Below are 15206 nucleotides of genomic sequence, written 5' to 3' on the forward strand. Positions count from 1 at the left end.
TTAGCAGTCACATGCCTTAGGCACTATGCCACCAGAGCTACTTAGCTTAACAAGACACAATTTGGCTGAATTGAATTGTTCTCTCTTGGGTAACATATTTTCCTGTCTACTAGCTGTAGCCAAAGAAGAGTATGCATGTTGCAGAGATATTTCCAACACCTTATTAAGATTCAGACCTAAGTGAACTTCGTCAGCGGATCGTTTTTAAGGAGAATTTGTAATATTAAACGTGCTTTGCCTACATCAGGGAGCTCTGGTGGCATAGTGCCTAAGGCATTTGACTGCTAACCAGGAGGCTGACAGTTCAAACCCACCAGCCACTCCTTGGAAGGAAGGTTGGGCAATCTACTTCTATAGTGATACCACCTCGGAAACCCAAGGAGGGGTCACTATGAGTCGGATCCACTGGGCAGTGAGTTTGGTTTGCCTAGATCAAGAGGATAAGTGTGATTTACATAGAATATGTTAGTAAAGCACTTGTTGATTACACCATATGCCAGACTTTTTTTAAAAAATCAGTATTTCGTTTTAATTTTTTCATATGGAGTTGATCTGATGTTGGTCAGGAAAAGTGCTAGTGTTCCTTAGGCACTTTCCGCTGCCTCCTTGCATAGTCCCTTACTGGACTTAATAATACCGCGGTGCTGATACCAGTGGAAAGTTCTCACTGAAGCAGTTTCCACTGGCATCAGAAATGTTTCTAATCTCACTTCGTGCTAGAATACGTTTTTAAAATTCCTTATAAGAGTTATATCTTGCTCTAGAAAAATAATCTGTTTACTTTTATTCTCTATACTTAGGTTTGGAACAATGGCGAAAAGAATTGCCGAGAAGGAATTGACGGATAGGAATTGGGATCAAGAAGACGAAGCAGAGGAGGTACAAAGTAGTTTTTGTAAGAATGAGGTCATGCTGCTCTTAAGCTTAAACTCGTGAGGTTCTGCATGAAGTCTTTATGATACAAATGTAAAAGCCCCTGTACACACATCCTGAACAGTAAGGACTGTGGTTCCTCATGACTTGTGCTTAGTACAGAAAGCTGTTACACTTGGGTGGGCTTTTCCACACATCTGTTCCTTAACTACTCTCCTTTGTAGAAGCGGCTTCTTTGTGAATTTCCTAAATGTGCCGCATCCTACACCTGTGCTTTGGAGCTAAGTCATTTTAGTCATGACTGCAGCTTACGTGAGCTGGTCATTGGAGTTTCCAGTGCTGGCATTCAGACTTGAAAAGTGGTTCACCCCCCAACTAGGTCTGCCAGGCCCATGATTGTTGATTTCAAAAGCTTGCGGTACCCACTGTTACTCTGATGCTTCTTGGAAGCTGTTCAGTGGGTCCGGGACCCCCGACAATTGGCTAAGAAGAATGGACTTTGGATATTGTACTTCCTTGAGTGGCCTCGTTGACTCCTAACGAAATGGAAATGGTCTTCTTTGAGGAAACCTCGCTGTTTCCTCCTGTAACGATGGGGCGCGGCCACACTTCTGGCACCTCATCAGCAGTGACTCACAGGCCACTTCACTGAGGACATCTGTGGCAAAGATAGCCAGTCAGGTTGTTAGGGTAGTGCTAAGGTTTACACACACACACACACACAGGACCCGCAGGTGTGTTCCCAAGCTCATTTAGGCAGCTGCTTTTCTACTTTCTGAGTGTACTTTGTAGTACACCCATACACCAGATAACATCCACTCAGGCACCGTCCAACTGCACATTATATCATTGGTCCCGTAGGGTTCAAAAATCCAGATCAGAGAACAGGTTGTAGCTAACAAAATAGCATCCCACACGCCGGACATATATCTCACATCTCTTGTACATGAAGCGATTGTTCTACTGGGCATACGATAATATGGTACATACATAACCTGTAACAGTGATTTGACAGTCATGAAAACACTCTGTTTCTGACTTACGTGTGTACTGTACTTCTTTCCAAAAAGTTTACCATGTAACTTTATATGAAGTGTGTGTTTCCACTCAAAGGCAGCTGCGTCCAGTCTTGTATATCGCCTATCTCTTGGGTATCGTAATGTTATCTCTCTGTTTAATTTTCGCATCAGGGCTCCCAAACGCAGCAAAACCAGTGCTAGTGAGCTAATAGCAGCAAGAGGCCAAGGAGACTGATGGTTTGGGAGGAAAACAAGGTTATAAAACAACAGGAAGGTGGCAACCAGTGAATACTATTGCTTGTGATTTAAGCATGTCATACTTGACAGTCACTACAGTCCCCCAAAACAGAAAAGTTCTCCAAGCTGTTGAAGGCTCAGTTCCACTGAAGCTGGAAGGCTGATAAGTGAGGGACCTGCATCAGATGCGGAGAAATTGCTCACGATGTGGACTGAGGACCAGGCACTAAAGGGAGTCCCTCTCAGCACGTTGATGGTCACTGATGAGTTGTAAAGCTTGTTTGAAATGTTTAAAGAAAAAGCAGGTCCAGATGATGACATGGTGTTTGCACCACATCCAAGTCACATGACGTCCCATTTCACAGAACATACTGTGGGCGTTAAACGACACATGGCTGTATAATGTGTTTTCCTTCATAGATAATGTGGACTACTAGTATTTCTCGGGAAACCAGAATCACGGATGAGTCAGTGTGCTGGTAGGGCTTTTACACTCCTAACTGACCTGGCGCTTTATCACTAGTGAGCCTTTGGCTGTGGCTGTTTCTCTGTGTCTTAGCCCACTTACATTAAGATCTAAACTACTAGCGTAAACGTAGGCCAGGAATCAAAGAACACACATTTGGACAGTTTCTAGTGACACGAGTATGGAAGGACCTCCGCTGTGGGCAGATGCAGCTGACTGGCCTGTCTGGGTGTGGTGGTGTTATGTGCTGTCGAGCCGAACCTTACTTACAGCCTAACCCGAACCCGAACCCGAACCCGAACCCTAACCCCTCCTTGGGTTTCCGAGGCAGTATCACTACAGAAGTAGATTGCCCAACCTTCCTTCCGAGGAGTGGCTGGTGGATTTGAACCACCAACCTTCTGGTTAGCAGTCGAGTGCCTTAGGCACTACACCACCAGAGCTCCTCTGTGCGTATTGTTGTTGTTGTTATGTGCCGTCGAGTCGGCCCTGACTCATAGCGACCCCTCCTTGGGTTTCCGAGGCAATATCACTACGGAAGTAGATTGCCCAACCTTCTTTCTGAGGAGTGGCTGTGGGTATTAGGGCTCCTTTTAAATGTGACATGATCTGGAATGGTTATGAAACCTGCTGCCATCCAGTCAATTCCAGAATAACTATAGATGGGACCTTTTTTTTTTTTTCTTAACACAAAATGCCTTGTAGCCACTCTCCAGTGTGAAGGAAGGGTTGCAGTAAAGCCTGAGGCTCCACAGATTATGGTGCAGACAGAGTCCATTACAGTGCTCTGGCAGGGGTTTTCAGCAGGGTTGTTAAGAGTTGTTGGTGCCCTGGTGTCCTTGTGAGCAGTGGACATGTGGCTTCTTAAAGTTAAGGGTATAAGTGATACACAGATTAAAAAAAAAAAAAAACGCTGCCATCAAGTCGATTCCGATTCATAGTGACCCACATTGGGTTTCCCAGGCAATAAATCTTTAAGGAAGTAGATTGCCCAGTCTCCCTTCTGCAGAGTGGCTGGGGGATTTGAACCGTCAACCTTCTGGTTAGCAGTCAGATACCTTAGGCACTGTACCACCAGAGCTCCATAAACAGAATTATAAAATCTACTTTTGAGCACTGAGTAACAAGGTACTGGTTTGGGGCATCTGGATTGCAGAATGGGCCCTACTATCAGTAATGTGAAGAACTGGTTATTGATAGTCTTGCACTAGCATTTCAACGTCTGGTCTTCTCAGGAGTCTTTGTGCATGCATGCCCTGCAAGCCTCTCTGCAGAGGGTGGCTCGAAGCCTTGGTATGTGTGTTCTGGAAGATTCTGATGTGCCATTAGAGTGGAATTCACGAGACAGATAACGGACTTGACCACCTTCTCAGCAGTGTGTTCACAGTACTTGGAGCAGCTGTTGGGTAAGTTTGCTAGGAGCTCTGGTGGCGTAGTGCCTAAGGCACTTGACCGCTAATCAGAAGCCTGGCAGTTCAAACCCACCAGCCACGCCTCAGAAGGAAGGTTGGGCAATCTACTTCTGTAGTGATAACCACGTCAGAAACCCAAGGAGGGGTCGCTGTGAGTTGGATCTGACTCGACGGCAGTGAATTTGGTTTAGTTTGGTTTATAAAGACACAACCAGGACCAGACTATGGTGTCTGCACCACATCTTAACTGCTCTTTGGTTTGTCACCCTGCAGGTGGGAACATTCTCCGTGGCCAGCGAGGAAGTCTTGAAGAACAGAGCCATAAAAAAAGCGAAACGTAGAAATGTCGGATTTGAAGTGAGTGCTTCTCACGTTTTGATCCTGAAGCCAGATTTCACTTCTGAGGCGCAGAGCATTTCCACCTCAGTGGAAGCAGTCATGTCAAGAAAGACTTCATAAAAACACTCTCCTTGTGAGAGTCCTCGGTGTGGGCAAGGAGGTAGATTTTTAAAACGTGTGGGGCCTGAAGCTTTCAAAGGGAGCTTAGCCACTTAAAGAAAAGATACAGGCAGATACAGATTGAGTGACAACAGGAAGGAAAACAAGCGTAGCCATTACAGGAGTCAGAAAGGGGGACATGACGTCTGTGCTCAAGTCCTAATCTCCTGGGGGTGCCGGCGCAGGCCATGGAGCCGTGAGCGGTAGCAGGCGCGGGCCATGGAGCCGTGAGCGGTAACAGGAGCACTTCATGTGCTGGCCGTTTCCCCAGTATGATGGTAGAGGGTATGAAAGCGTTGCTTCCTGGTGCTCCGTGTCGAAATGAGTTTTCGTCTTGGATTGAGCTCACGTGCTCTGCATTCTGCAGTCACTCCACATTATTCGCTCTTCACCCACCTCGTGCATTCCAGGCACAGAGCGCCATCCTGGTGTCCTGAACAGCTGTTGGCAGGCAGGAGGAGCCACTCTGCCTGTCTGGGGTGGGTGACCTTGGGCTGGGCCTCGGCTGCGTGTTGGCTGGTGGCCTCCGTTCACTGGGTTTTCATTCTCAGTTTTCTGCTGGTCTCATTTCATTCCTGCCTTGAGACTGGTGACTCGCTGGTGGAGGTATTCAGGGAGAAGTGAGGCTGGTTCACCAAACCGACACAGGAGAAACAGCTTAATTAGGGAGGGAGCGATTTATTTGGGAGATGTTGCATTTGAAGTGCCTGTGGGACCTATGAGTGGAGTTGTTAGGAAAATGTCTTGATCGGTGGGAGCAAAGGCTGCAGGCCGAGTTTTGGTCGCCCAGAGAAGCCAGGGAAGGCCCTGTGCAGGAGGGAGGGTCCCCCTGCTGAATGGATGAGGGTGAAGACGTGGAAAGAGCAGGGACAGCACTGGCCAGAGGACAGGGACGGGACATACACCCAGGCCATTGAAATTCACGCTGAGGTTTTGTTACACTGTTTAAGCTGTGATTCTCCATAAACTTCCGTACTGAAGTAACTAAATAGAATTTATTGGTTGATTATTCAGCAGATGTACTGGGCCCTGGGGATAATCACTGGCGGATGAAATAGGCCAAAATCTCCCTGCTTTGTGGAGTTTATATCCTGATAAATGATAAGAGACCAGTCACCCATACACACGTGTGGGAGACTGGGGTGGCAGTGGGGTGTGGTGCTGCCCTGGTGGGGAGCCCAACTCGAAAGCCACTTACCATCTACTCGTTTTCTCATGTCGCCCTTCCTTTTGCTGAAATGGTTGTTCTTGCGTCTTCGTGGTGAGTCTAGAACCAATTTGCTGTTAGTGATTTCCAAAATACCTATAAGTGCCCTGTGACTTCAAAGTCTCAGGCGGACGCCAAGGCCCTACGAGCACCTTGCAGCTTTCCAGCTTGTCTGTGAGTCACTGTTTTCAGATGACAGCTATCTCAGTGGTGTATTTGGGGTTGGGGTTTTAAGTAATTGAAAATCAAAGAAATTTCAAACACAGGCCCTGACTCATATTTGTTACCTGCATTAAAATTCCTCCACGTTAAGGTCTGGGTTCTTGGCCTTATTTTATTACCCGTAAGTCTGGTCCCTAAATGCTGTTATGCTGGTCCAGTGATTGAGGCAGCCAGCTTTGTGGGACAGATGTGATATTAGACGGACCGGCCCTTTTGGAAATGGAGGATTTTGGTTTTCACAGTTCTAACCACTTCGGTGGGAACTTGGGATTTGTACGCACCACCCTCAGAGGGACTTAGAAGTGGGATTGTTGAAAATACTTCTCAGGGCAGCCCTGGGCCCTTGATCGGGAAGCAGAGTCGGTCCCCCGTGGTGTAACCACTACCTGGAAGGTGATCTGAACTTGTTTGTAGTGATTTTAGTAAAGCTCTAAGCTGCAGGACCTTTCTGCAGAGGTTTCGGAATCTTACAAGGACCACCTAGCATTGTCCAAGCTTAGGGGTGTGAAAGAGCTAGAAACCATGACAAGCGGTCTACTAAGAAAGATCTTTGAAAGAAACCTAGTTTAAGGAAGCGCCAAGCAAAGCTGGGATCAGACAGTGCCCTGCGTTTCTCTGACGGCGTCTAGGTTTGAGGCACAGTCGGCTCTCGGGTGTGGGTCAGTTCAGCACAGGTTGAAAGCTGCAGAAACTCTCAGAACGTTGTATGTGAAGGGGTGACATGCACACTGGGTTCATCCTGTCCACTGTTTCTGCCACTTAGGCACATGGCCTTTGATTTAGGGTTGCGATGAGTGTTTGTGATTATTTTTCAGAAGCGTGATGGTGGGTCCTTGCATTGTCCCTGCTGACCTTTTGTGTCTTACACACGCACTGTCTAACAGTCCCCTCCTGTCAGTCCCGCTGGTGCTCCTGACGGTCACGTGCTGCCTGCTGCTCTGCGGGTAGAGCCGTCCCCACCTCACCTTCCTCGCTCGTTCACTGTGCTGGCCCTTTCCGTGAGCGCAGGTTCTTCTGTGGTGGCGATGTTCCGTCGCTCACTGCTCACAGGACGGGCCATCTGCTCTAACGTGGGCTCTTCCTTTCTATTTCAGTCCGATAGCGGAGGGGCCTTTAAAGGTTTCAAAGGTTTGGTGGCACCTTCTGGAGGAGGCGGGTTTTCTGGATTCGGAAATGGCGCTGCAGGGAAGCCCTTAGGACTGTCCAACGGGAGCAGTGTGACGGGTGCCCCTGCCTTCACCAGCACGAGGACAGCCGCAGAGACCAAGGCCACTTCTGGTGAGTAGGTGCTCGTCCCCAGCACATCTAGGGATAACTGAGTAAAAGAACCTTGCAGAGATATTTTTCTTATGCTTATCCTGGTGTTGGGACTCAGCAAATACAGGGCGATAACAAGAGGGACTGGGAGACGTTGGCCGTTTACAGAGTTAGTGGCTCAGGCACAGGCATTGGAGCCAGAGCAGACCCCGCTTCTGCTGTCAGCCCGCCAGTTATCAGCCTGTGGCCTCGCTCAAGCCCCTTGAGCCCTGAGCCTCAGAACCCACCACTCTAGAGGCTCCCCTTCCCATCCAGCCTTTCAAGGGCTCTCTCAGGGCCACACACCAGCAGGGCTCTGAGGACTCTGATGACCTTGTCCCTGTAACAGGCCTCCCGGGCTGCCTTTGCTTGCCCTGGGTGTGTTGACTGCCTGGCCTGCGTCGAGGGAGTGAGTCGAGCTCTCAAGATTAACAGCAGAGAATGGGACCATGGCTGGAAACTCAGTCCTCTGAAAGGATCCTGGGGGACCAGAGTGTGCCGTGGGCTGGAGTGTGCTGTGGGCTAGACTGGGCTGTGGGCTAGACTAGGCTGTGGGCTAGATTATACTATGGGTTAGACTGGGCTGTGGCCTGGACTGGGCCGTGGGCTGGACTGGGCTATGGCCTGGACTGGGCCGTGGGTTAGACTGGGCTGTGGGCTGGACTGGGCTGTGGCCTGGACTGGGCTGTGGCCTGGACTGGGCCGTGGGCTGGACTGGGCCTTGGCCCGGACTGAGCCGTGGGCTGGACTGGGCTGTGGCCTGGACTGAGCCGTGGGCTGGACTGGGCCGTGGGCTAGACTGGGCTTGGGTCATTGTCTTGAAACGTCCCACTGCTTAACCTGCATTCGGCATGACTGAAGGAAGCACTGTGCTGTTGAGATGTCAGCTAACATTTGTGCATCCCTACACCTGTGGGCCGGGAGTTCTGGTAGCACAGTGCCTAACATTTGTGCGTCCTACACCTGTGGGCTGGGAGCGCTGGTGGCACAGTGCCTAAGGCACCTGACTGCTAACCAGAGGGCTGGTGGTTCAAACCCACCAGCCACTCCTCAGAAGGAAGGTTGGGCAATCTACTTCCGTAGTGAAACTGCCTTGGAAACCCAAGGAGGGGTCGCTATGAGTCGGGGGCGACTTGACGGCACATAACAACAACGACAGCATACCCATGGGCAGTGAGTCTTATGCTCATCTCATAGTTGGACGAGGAGACCCTGGAAGTGCACGTGGTTAAACGTGCAGGGCTGCTAACCGAGAGGGCAGAGGTGGCAGTCCACTCAGGTGCCTTCAGAGACGAGCCGGGCAGTATGCTTCCAAAAACAGCCATTGGAAACCCTGTGGGGCCCGGTTCTGCTCCACACACCTGGGGTCTCCAGGCTCGGAGCCGACAGCCCTGGTGCTGACAGTGTCCTGGCAGTTCTGTTTGCATGGGCCATCTGTCTGACGGCAGAGGGTACTTTTCAAGTGCCAAGGCTGGCGTGGAGCAGGGTCTTAGGTGCAGCTGGTTTGATCTTTTGTGGTTTCTTGTCCTTAAATGGGAGCTGTGGACATGTTTCTTAAACTAAACGAAACCCGATAAAAGCAGAAAACAGGAAGTGTTATGAAAACCTAACTTTGCATCATCAGTTTCTGAGTACCCAATACTTTTAATTTCCTATAGGTTCTCTTACTGCAAATGGCCCTACCTCCTCAGTGGAGAAAAGGAGCTCCAATCCGAAAACGAACGGTAGCAGTCAGCAGCCCTCGCCTGGCTGCCCCGCCAGTGCAACGTGCCGCGGGAACGCCTATCACAAGCAGCTGGCGGCCCTCAACTGCTCTGTGCGCGACTGGATCGTGAAGCATGTGAACACAAACGCGCTCTGTGACCTGACGCCCATCTTCAGAGACTATGAGAGATACTTAGCCACCATTGAGCAGCAGCACGGGGGCGGCGCTGGGAATTCTGGGAGCGAGACTGACAAGATGTTGGTGGAAACACAGTCTCCTTCACTCTTTGGTTCCACAAAATTACAACCTGAATCACCGTTTTTGTTCCACGGCAACAAAACGGAGACCTCGTCTGAGAAGAAGACTGACCCGTCCGCTGCCCCAGGAGCGGCAAGTGCCTCGTTCAACTTTGGCAAGAAAGTCGACAGTGCAGTTTTGGGCTCCTTGAGCTCTGGGCCCCTGACTGGGTTTTCGTTCTCCCCAGGAAACGCCAGCTTATTTGGTAAAGATATTCCCCAGAACAAACCAGCGGCTTCGCCATTGACCACCAAAACGCCGGAGAGCCAAGCAGAAGGGGGCAGCAGTGAATGCAAAGGTGACTAGAAGGTTTTCTTTGTGAGTTTCCTTTAGAGTTGAGTTCAGTGGAAACAAGGAATACCCATGACGGGAGCGGACAGGTTCTGTTCCTGGCTCCACCATTGCTTCTGGACAGAGCTGATTAGTCTCTCTGAGCCCAGGTTTCTTACTTACAAAATAGGAATGAAACCTATCTTGTAGGATCATTAAAAGGATTAAGAATGTAGAAACATTGCCCCAATGACTGGCTTTGCATATAGAAAAACGTAGTGAGTTATAAATATTTTCTGACAACTGTATTTTATTGGTAGACTTCACTACAAATACCCACAGAGTAGGTTTATATTAAAGTTGCTGGGAAGATCCACTCGACTATAATTGGCACCCTTAAGATAAAAAACGTTGGCCTTTTATAGCCATAGGCAGCAGGTTGACGATGTTTGCCCGGTAGGGAGCTGGATTGCAGCCATGTGTCCAGAACACAGGTGACTCTGTGATGTGCCTGCAGTACGGAGTCAGGGCGGACAGAGTGCCGGCTGCGAGCAGGTCACGTGCAGGGTCAGGGCGGACAGAGTGCCGGCTGCGAGCAGGTCACGTGCAGGGTCAGGGCGGACAGAGTGCCGGTTCCAAGCAGGTCGCGTGCAGGGTCAGGGTGGACAGAGTGCCAGCTCCGAGCAGGTCGTGTGCAGGGTCAGAGGGGGTCAGGGTGGATGGAGTGCCGGCTCAGCATGTCAGGGCAGGTCAGCAGTGGACTCAGGTGCATGAGTTGGGAGGAAAGCCCAGGCTTGGGCTCAGGCAGCCCCTCCCTCGGCTACTCCTGGCTGTGAGTGGCTGTCCACAGTCTACCTCTTGATTGTGGGTGGGGCTTCTGTGGCCATCTGTTGGACTGTCCCCTTGTAAGCAGCGAGTGTTCACATGGATCACCACAAGTGAAGCAGCAGCTGTCGCTTTGCCTCTGAAGGTGGCACAGTTGTACTGGGAGCTGTTCCGTAGGTCTTGCTCTCAAGAGCATCCTTTGGCATGAGCTTTCCAGGGCAACGGAGAGTATCCCCTTGGACTGCAGTGAGACATACAGGCTCTCCAGGGGCCAGAGGGGCGTCGGGGGCAGGGAAGCTGGGCTTGCAGAAGGGAAGTTGGGTTCAAATGGCATCCTGGACGGTACGGTTCTGTGTCCAGGTGTTTACACCTAGAAGTCCTGGGCGTTTGTTCACCTGGTAGTTGCTGGGGCCTTCCCAACCATAACCAAACCAACTCATTGCCATCAGCGTGGATTACAAATGAAAGCACCCCCCACTGCGCACACGCTGGGTTTCCAGGGCTCTGGATCTTTACGAAGCAGACTGCTTAGCTGTCTTCCAGGGAGCAGCTGGTGGGCTCAGACCACTGACCTTTTGGTTAGGAGCCAGATGCTTTAACCGTTGCACCACCAGCGCTCCGTCCAGGGCCTCCTGGGAGAGCATAACTTGGGGGCCCTGGGGTCCTGCTCTTCAGAAGCTCCCAGGGAGGGTCCGGCAGCAGTTTAAGAACCCTGGCTTTGTGCAGTACCTGTTTGTAGCAGACTTGAGTTTTCTTCTTCTTGTGGCCACAGAAATAGAGAGGATACAAAATGAATCCAGCCCCAGGGTCCCCAGCAGTCCCTTTCTCAAGTTTAAACCCACGACCGGGACCGTCTGGGCACCAGAATCGTTGTTCGTAGTCAAGGGTGCTTGGTGAGCCGGTGAGCGCCACTGCCTCGCCCTTTAAATGGGTCCCTTCTGTCCAGGTCTAAGTGCAGCTCTTGTGTGGTCGGGGACTGTCAGGGTGTTTCAGACCCACTGTGACCACGAGTGCCTGTGTGACAAGGGCAGCTGGGTAGCATTGGGCACATTTGACTTTAGAACAACTCCTGACAACTTGCACTGTTGGCTTTGCTATTGTGTCTCTGTGCTACTCCTTGGCCTGACGTAGCTGTGGTCCCAGGAACGTTTGGGGACAAAGCTGTGAGAAGTCTGCTGAGCTGTGCGTTGACTGGTGGGTTGTTTGAATGTGGGTGGCCAGGCGCTGGCGGCCTGGCGGCCTGACAGTGTTGCTGCCTGTCCACTAAGTTGTACACGTGGACGTATTTCCATTCCAGGGCTTCTTACAAATTACGACTTAGAATAGAGATGGATGTAGCTTGTATAAATGCTTTATTTTCCCAAAATAATGAAAATCCACAGGCGTCTCCCCATTTCAGCCTGCCTCCCTCCCCAAAAAATTAGCTTTGCTTTTAAAAAACTGTTGGGTGCACTGAAGAGTGACTGTTTGGGTGGAGGTGAGGGGTGGAGGCTGGCGTCTCACTGAGTTGGCGTCTTTCTCTAAAAGGCGGAGAAGAGGAGGCGGCTGACGAACCACCCCGAGTAGTGGTTACTGAAGTGAAGGAAGAAGATGCTTTTTACTCCAAAAAGTAAGTAGGGCTCCTGAGGGGCTCCACACGGGCCATCAGGGACGGGATGGGGCCTCCCAGGGCGCGGGGTCTCAGGAAGTCCCCTCCCGGCCTGACTCCGCCTGCGGGCCTGCTCCTGCTGTCAGCCTGGCCCTGCCGGCTCCTGGAGGGCAAGGCTTCTCGGCCTGCTGGTTTACAGCAAAGCAGTTCTGGGAAGTCCTCACTGGGCCTGTCTTCCTCTTTGCTGTGAGAGTTGGTTCTTTGCTGCTTTGAAAGCGCTCCTTTGAGAAGAAAGCCAGTGCGAAGGCGGGAATCTCCCCTCCTCCCTGTCAGTGAACCGAGATGAACCGGTTCTTTGTACAGAGAACCTTCCTGCTGGTTCTGAAGCTTCTGCAGTGGGGTTTTCTGACACAGAGACTTCAGAGTGAGGAACCAGCAGTTCTCCACATCCTGTGCAAGTCCCAAGTGTTCTTCTCTTTCTGAGAACTTTTAAGAGCCTGACAGTTCTTTGCGTGTTTCTAAACTTGGTTACATAGATGGCAGTAAAGGGACGGCTCTGGTCAGCATGGATTGTAGAAGCAGGTGTGGTGTGAGTGCCTCCTCAGGGGATGCTTGAGGTGGCAGCTGCGAGGCGTTGGGTGGCTTTCACCTTAGTCAGGCCCTGCCTTGCAGTTGGTGCCTAGGCTCACCTTCATCTCAGGAGGTCACGAACAGAAGGATCCTGAGAACAGTTTCAAATATAAGGAAAAGGGGGTGGGGGGTGGGTCTTGCATTTGCTGCATAAGGCCCCTCGCAGCTTGCGAGTCAGGGCTGAGGAGCAGAACAGGGAGGCGGGGAGGGTTCAGCCAGGACCTTTGAGTTAACGGAGGAAAGGGGATTTTGGAAAGGAGACAAGTCTTGTCAGACCGTCTGTTTACTTTGAAAAACTGGGGCTTCTGGGATGTCTACGTGGTTTTGCTTATCCTGGTTTGTGCCCAGACCCAGTTCGTCTGCACCAGGGAAGGGTCTGTCCCTGCATACAGATTCCACCCAGGGCTGCGTACTTGGTGTTGGAGACAGTGGCTGCCTTGGTGGTGAGGCCCAGTCACACCTAGGATTTTTCTCTCTGTAGGTGCAAACTATTTTACAAGAAAGACAATGAATTTAAAGAGAAGGGTGTAGGCACTCTGCACTTGAAACCTACAGCGAATCAGAAGACGCAGCTTCTCGTGCGGGCGGACACCAATCTAGGTGGGTGATGTCCTCCCTGGCACAGGGTGCTCACAGGTGTGTCAGTGGGTACTTGCATGCAATCCTTGTCTAGACCACATCAGCCACGTGCTCTGCACGTTCTTAGGGATTTGATTTCAGTACCGGAATGGTAGTAAGGAGATGCACTATGTGAACAAGTGACCAGAAGGTGGTAACCACCACAGCCTTCTCTTCCGGTTGTAACGTGACAAGGCGAAGGTGGTAACCGTGTGGAAGAGTGCAGGTGGTACAGCACACGGTCACTCCTGTACCCCACCTCCCTGTCCCATCCAGCGCTACCCTGCAGACATGCCCTGGAGGAGAGCGGGGCTGCGGGGGAGAGGAGCAGAGCCACAGTGGCCTTGGCTGTCCTGTGGGCGGGCAGTGGTGTCACAGTCCTGTTCTGACCTGGGACCCTAGCCCTGTCATCTGCTCTGTTTGATGGGAGCTGGTGAAGACTGGATCCTACCAGCTTGTTTCTCCTCAGACACGAGAATGTGCAGTGTTCAGACAGGTGGGACATTCTGAAGTGAGGTCCCCTCTCCGAGAGACATTGGTGTGGTTGGAGGAGCCTCAGGAGGGGAGAGAGGGCAGAAGGGCACACCCCAGTGGTGGCCGCTTCCCAAACCAGCTTCCCTTGGACGTTCCTGGGCTCCTGGTTTGAAATCCACCAAGTGGAAACGGCTCCGGGGGCCACAGTGTCTGATTTTTACGTGTCTGTCTGTCTGTCTGTCTTGGTTTAACCGCAGGCAACATCCTGCTGAATGTCCTTGTGCCGCCCAGCATGCCGTGCACCCGGACGGGCAAGAACAACGTGCTTATCGTCTGTGTCCCAAACCCTCCTATCGACGAGAAGAACGCCGCCACCCCGGTTCCCATGTTGATTCGGGTGAAAGCAAGTGAGGATGCCGACGAGCTGCACAGAATCTTACTGGAAAGAAAGGACGCCTGAGGCCGGGCGGCCTCGAGGGGGCGTCCAGGCACGCCCCCCCACCCCTGCACTCAGTCGGTGTTTTCTCTTCTACTTTGACATTCTGAGAACTCATAGGTAACTTACAAACGTTCGTGAGGAAAATTAATAGGGCCAATAAACCTTTGAATGTTAAGTGTCAAGAAACTGTGCCCTCCCTTCTTGAGAGCTGGCCGATGTGACCAGCACATGCGGGAGGCAATTGTTTGTGGATATTTGAAGTTCATTTGTCTGTTAACTAAGCAATTTCTTTACGGGCTGCAATCAGGGTATCAATTTGACTTCCAAAGGCCTTCTCATCCCTGGATGTTAGGGCTGCTGCCACCGCTGTCCCCGTTGTCCGGGCTGCAGGTGGCTGTGTTGGCGGGTGACCGCACCGCTGTGTCAGAGAGGAGCCAGCTGCCAGGGGCAGTGTCCTCGGGGGCCTCCCTGTGATGGCAGCACTTTTACCAAATGACAGGTGCGCGCGCCTTGCTGTAGTTACTTCCTTAGGTTACTTGAGAGCTCATTGCCTGTTACTCAGACAGTGGCCTTTAACCCTACAGGCTGCTTTACAGAATTCAGGGCCTGCTTTTCCATTTGAGATGCTGGGAGCCGCTTAGGGGGTCCCGGGAGGCTCCAGCAGTCCTTTGGTTTTGGTTTGTGGTTTTACCCATGAGGTGCTGTTCTCTGTCCCCCTTGAAGGCCATCAGGGTCGGGGAAGGGGGTCTTCAGGAACTGGTTTTAAAAGCACAATGTTGTCAGTGTATGGTTTCTAGACCATGAACAGGGAACCTTCATGAGAGGAAAGTTAAGTCGGGGAAACCAGACTAGAGAGGAGGAAGGTGGGTGATCCAGGTGGGAGCCGTGTTGCCTGGGTCAAGTTCAAGGAGCTTTCCTAGCACCAGCCACATGGATTACCTGGGAAACGTCCGAAGGGGGAAGGAGCTGTGTGAGTGCTGCCTTCCTCTGTAGATAGCAGTGCTCTCTGCCGTGAGCTGGAGCGCGTGCGGAAAGAGATGTGCTTACCTGTGAGAGCCGGAGTGCGTGCGGAGGTGTGCTTGCCCGTGAGCAAGAGCGCGTGCGGAGGTGTGTGCTTACCTGTGAGAGCC

General features: G+C 51.5%; 1 protein-coding gene across 1 annotated transcript; it reads left to right on the top strand.

The window, feature by feature from the left end:
* Nucleotides 1-810: 810 nt before the first annotated feature.
* Nucleotides 811-14097, top strand: NUP50 (nucleoporin 50). Its single transcript, XM_007955636.1, has 7 exons — nt 811-879; nt 4281-4364; nt 7029-7212; nt 8889-9530; nt 11855-11936; nt 13027-13145; nt 13895-14097. Exons 1-7 carry the CDS (start codon nt 811-813, stop codon nt 14095-14097), a joined length of 1383 nt encoding a protein of 460 aa, XP_007953827.1.
* Nucleotides 14098-15206: the final 1109 nt, after the last annotated feature.

The sequence above is a fragment of the Orycteropus afer genome, unplaced genomic scaffold (assembly GCF_000298275.1).
Source record: "Orycteropus afer afer isolate SDZICR_OR568_19922 unplaced genomic scaffold, OryAfe1.0 scaffold00524, whole genome shotgun sequence".
NCBI lineage: Eukaryota > Metazoa > Chordata > Mammalia > Tubulidentata > Orycteropodidae > Orycteropus > Orycteropus afer.

Coding starts and splice junctions, on each gene's coding strand:
- NUP50 (XM_007955636.1), top strand. CDS start 811: ATGGCGAAAAGAATTGCCGAGAAGGAATTGACGGATAGGAATTGGGAT. Junction 880..4,280: donor AAGAAGACGAAGCAGAGGAG/GTACAAAGTAGT, acceptor GTCACCCTGCAG/GTGGGAACATTCTCCGTGGC. Junction 13,146..13,894: donor GCGGGCGGACACCAATCTAG/GTGGGTGATGTC, acceptor GTTTAACCGCAG/GCAACATCCTGCTGAATGTC.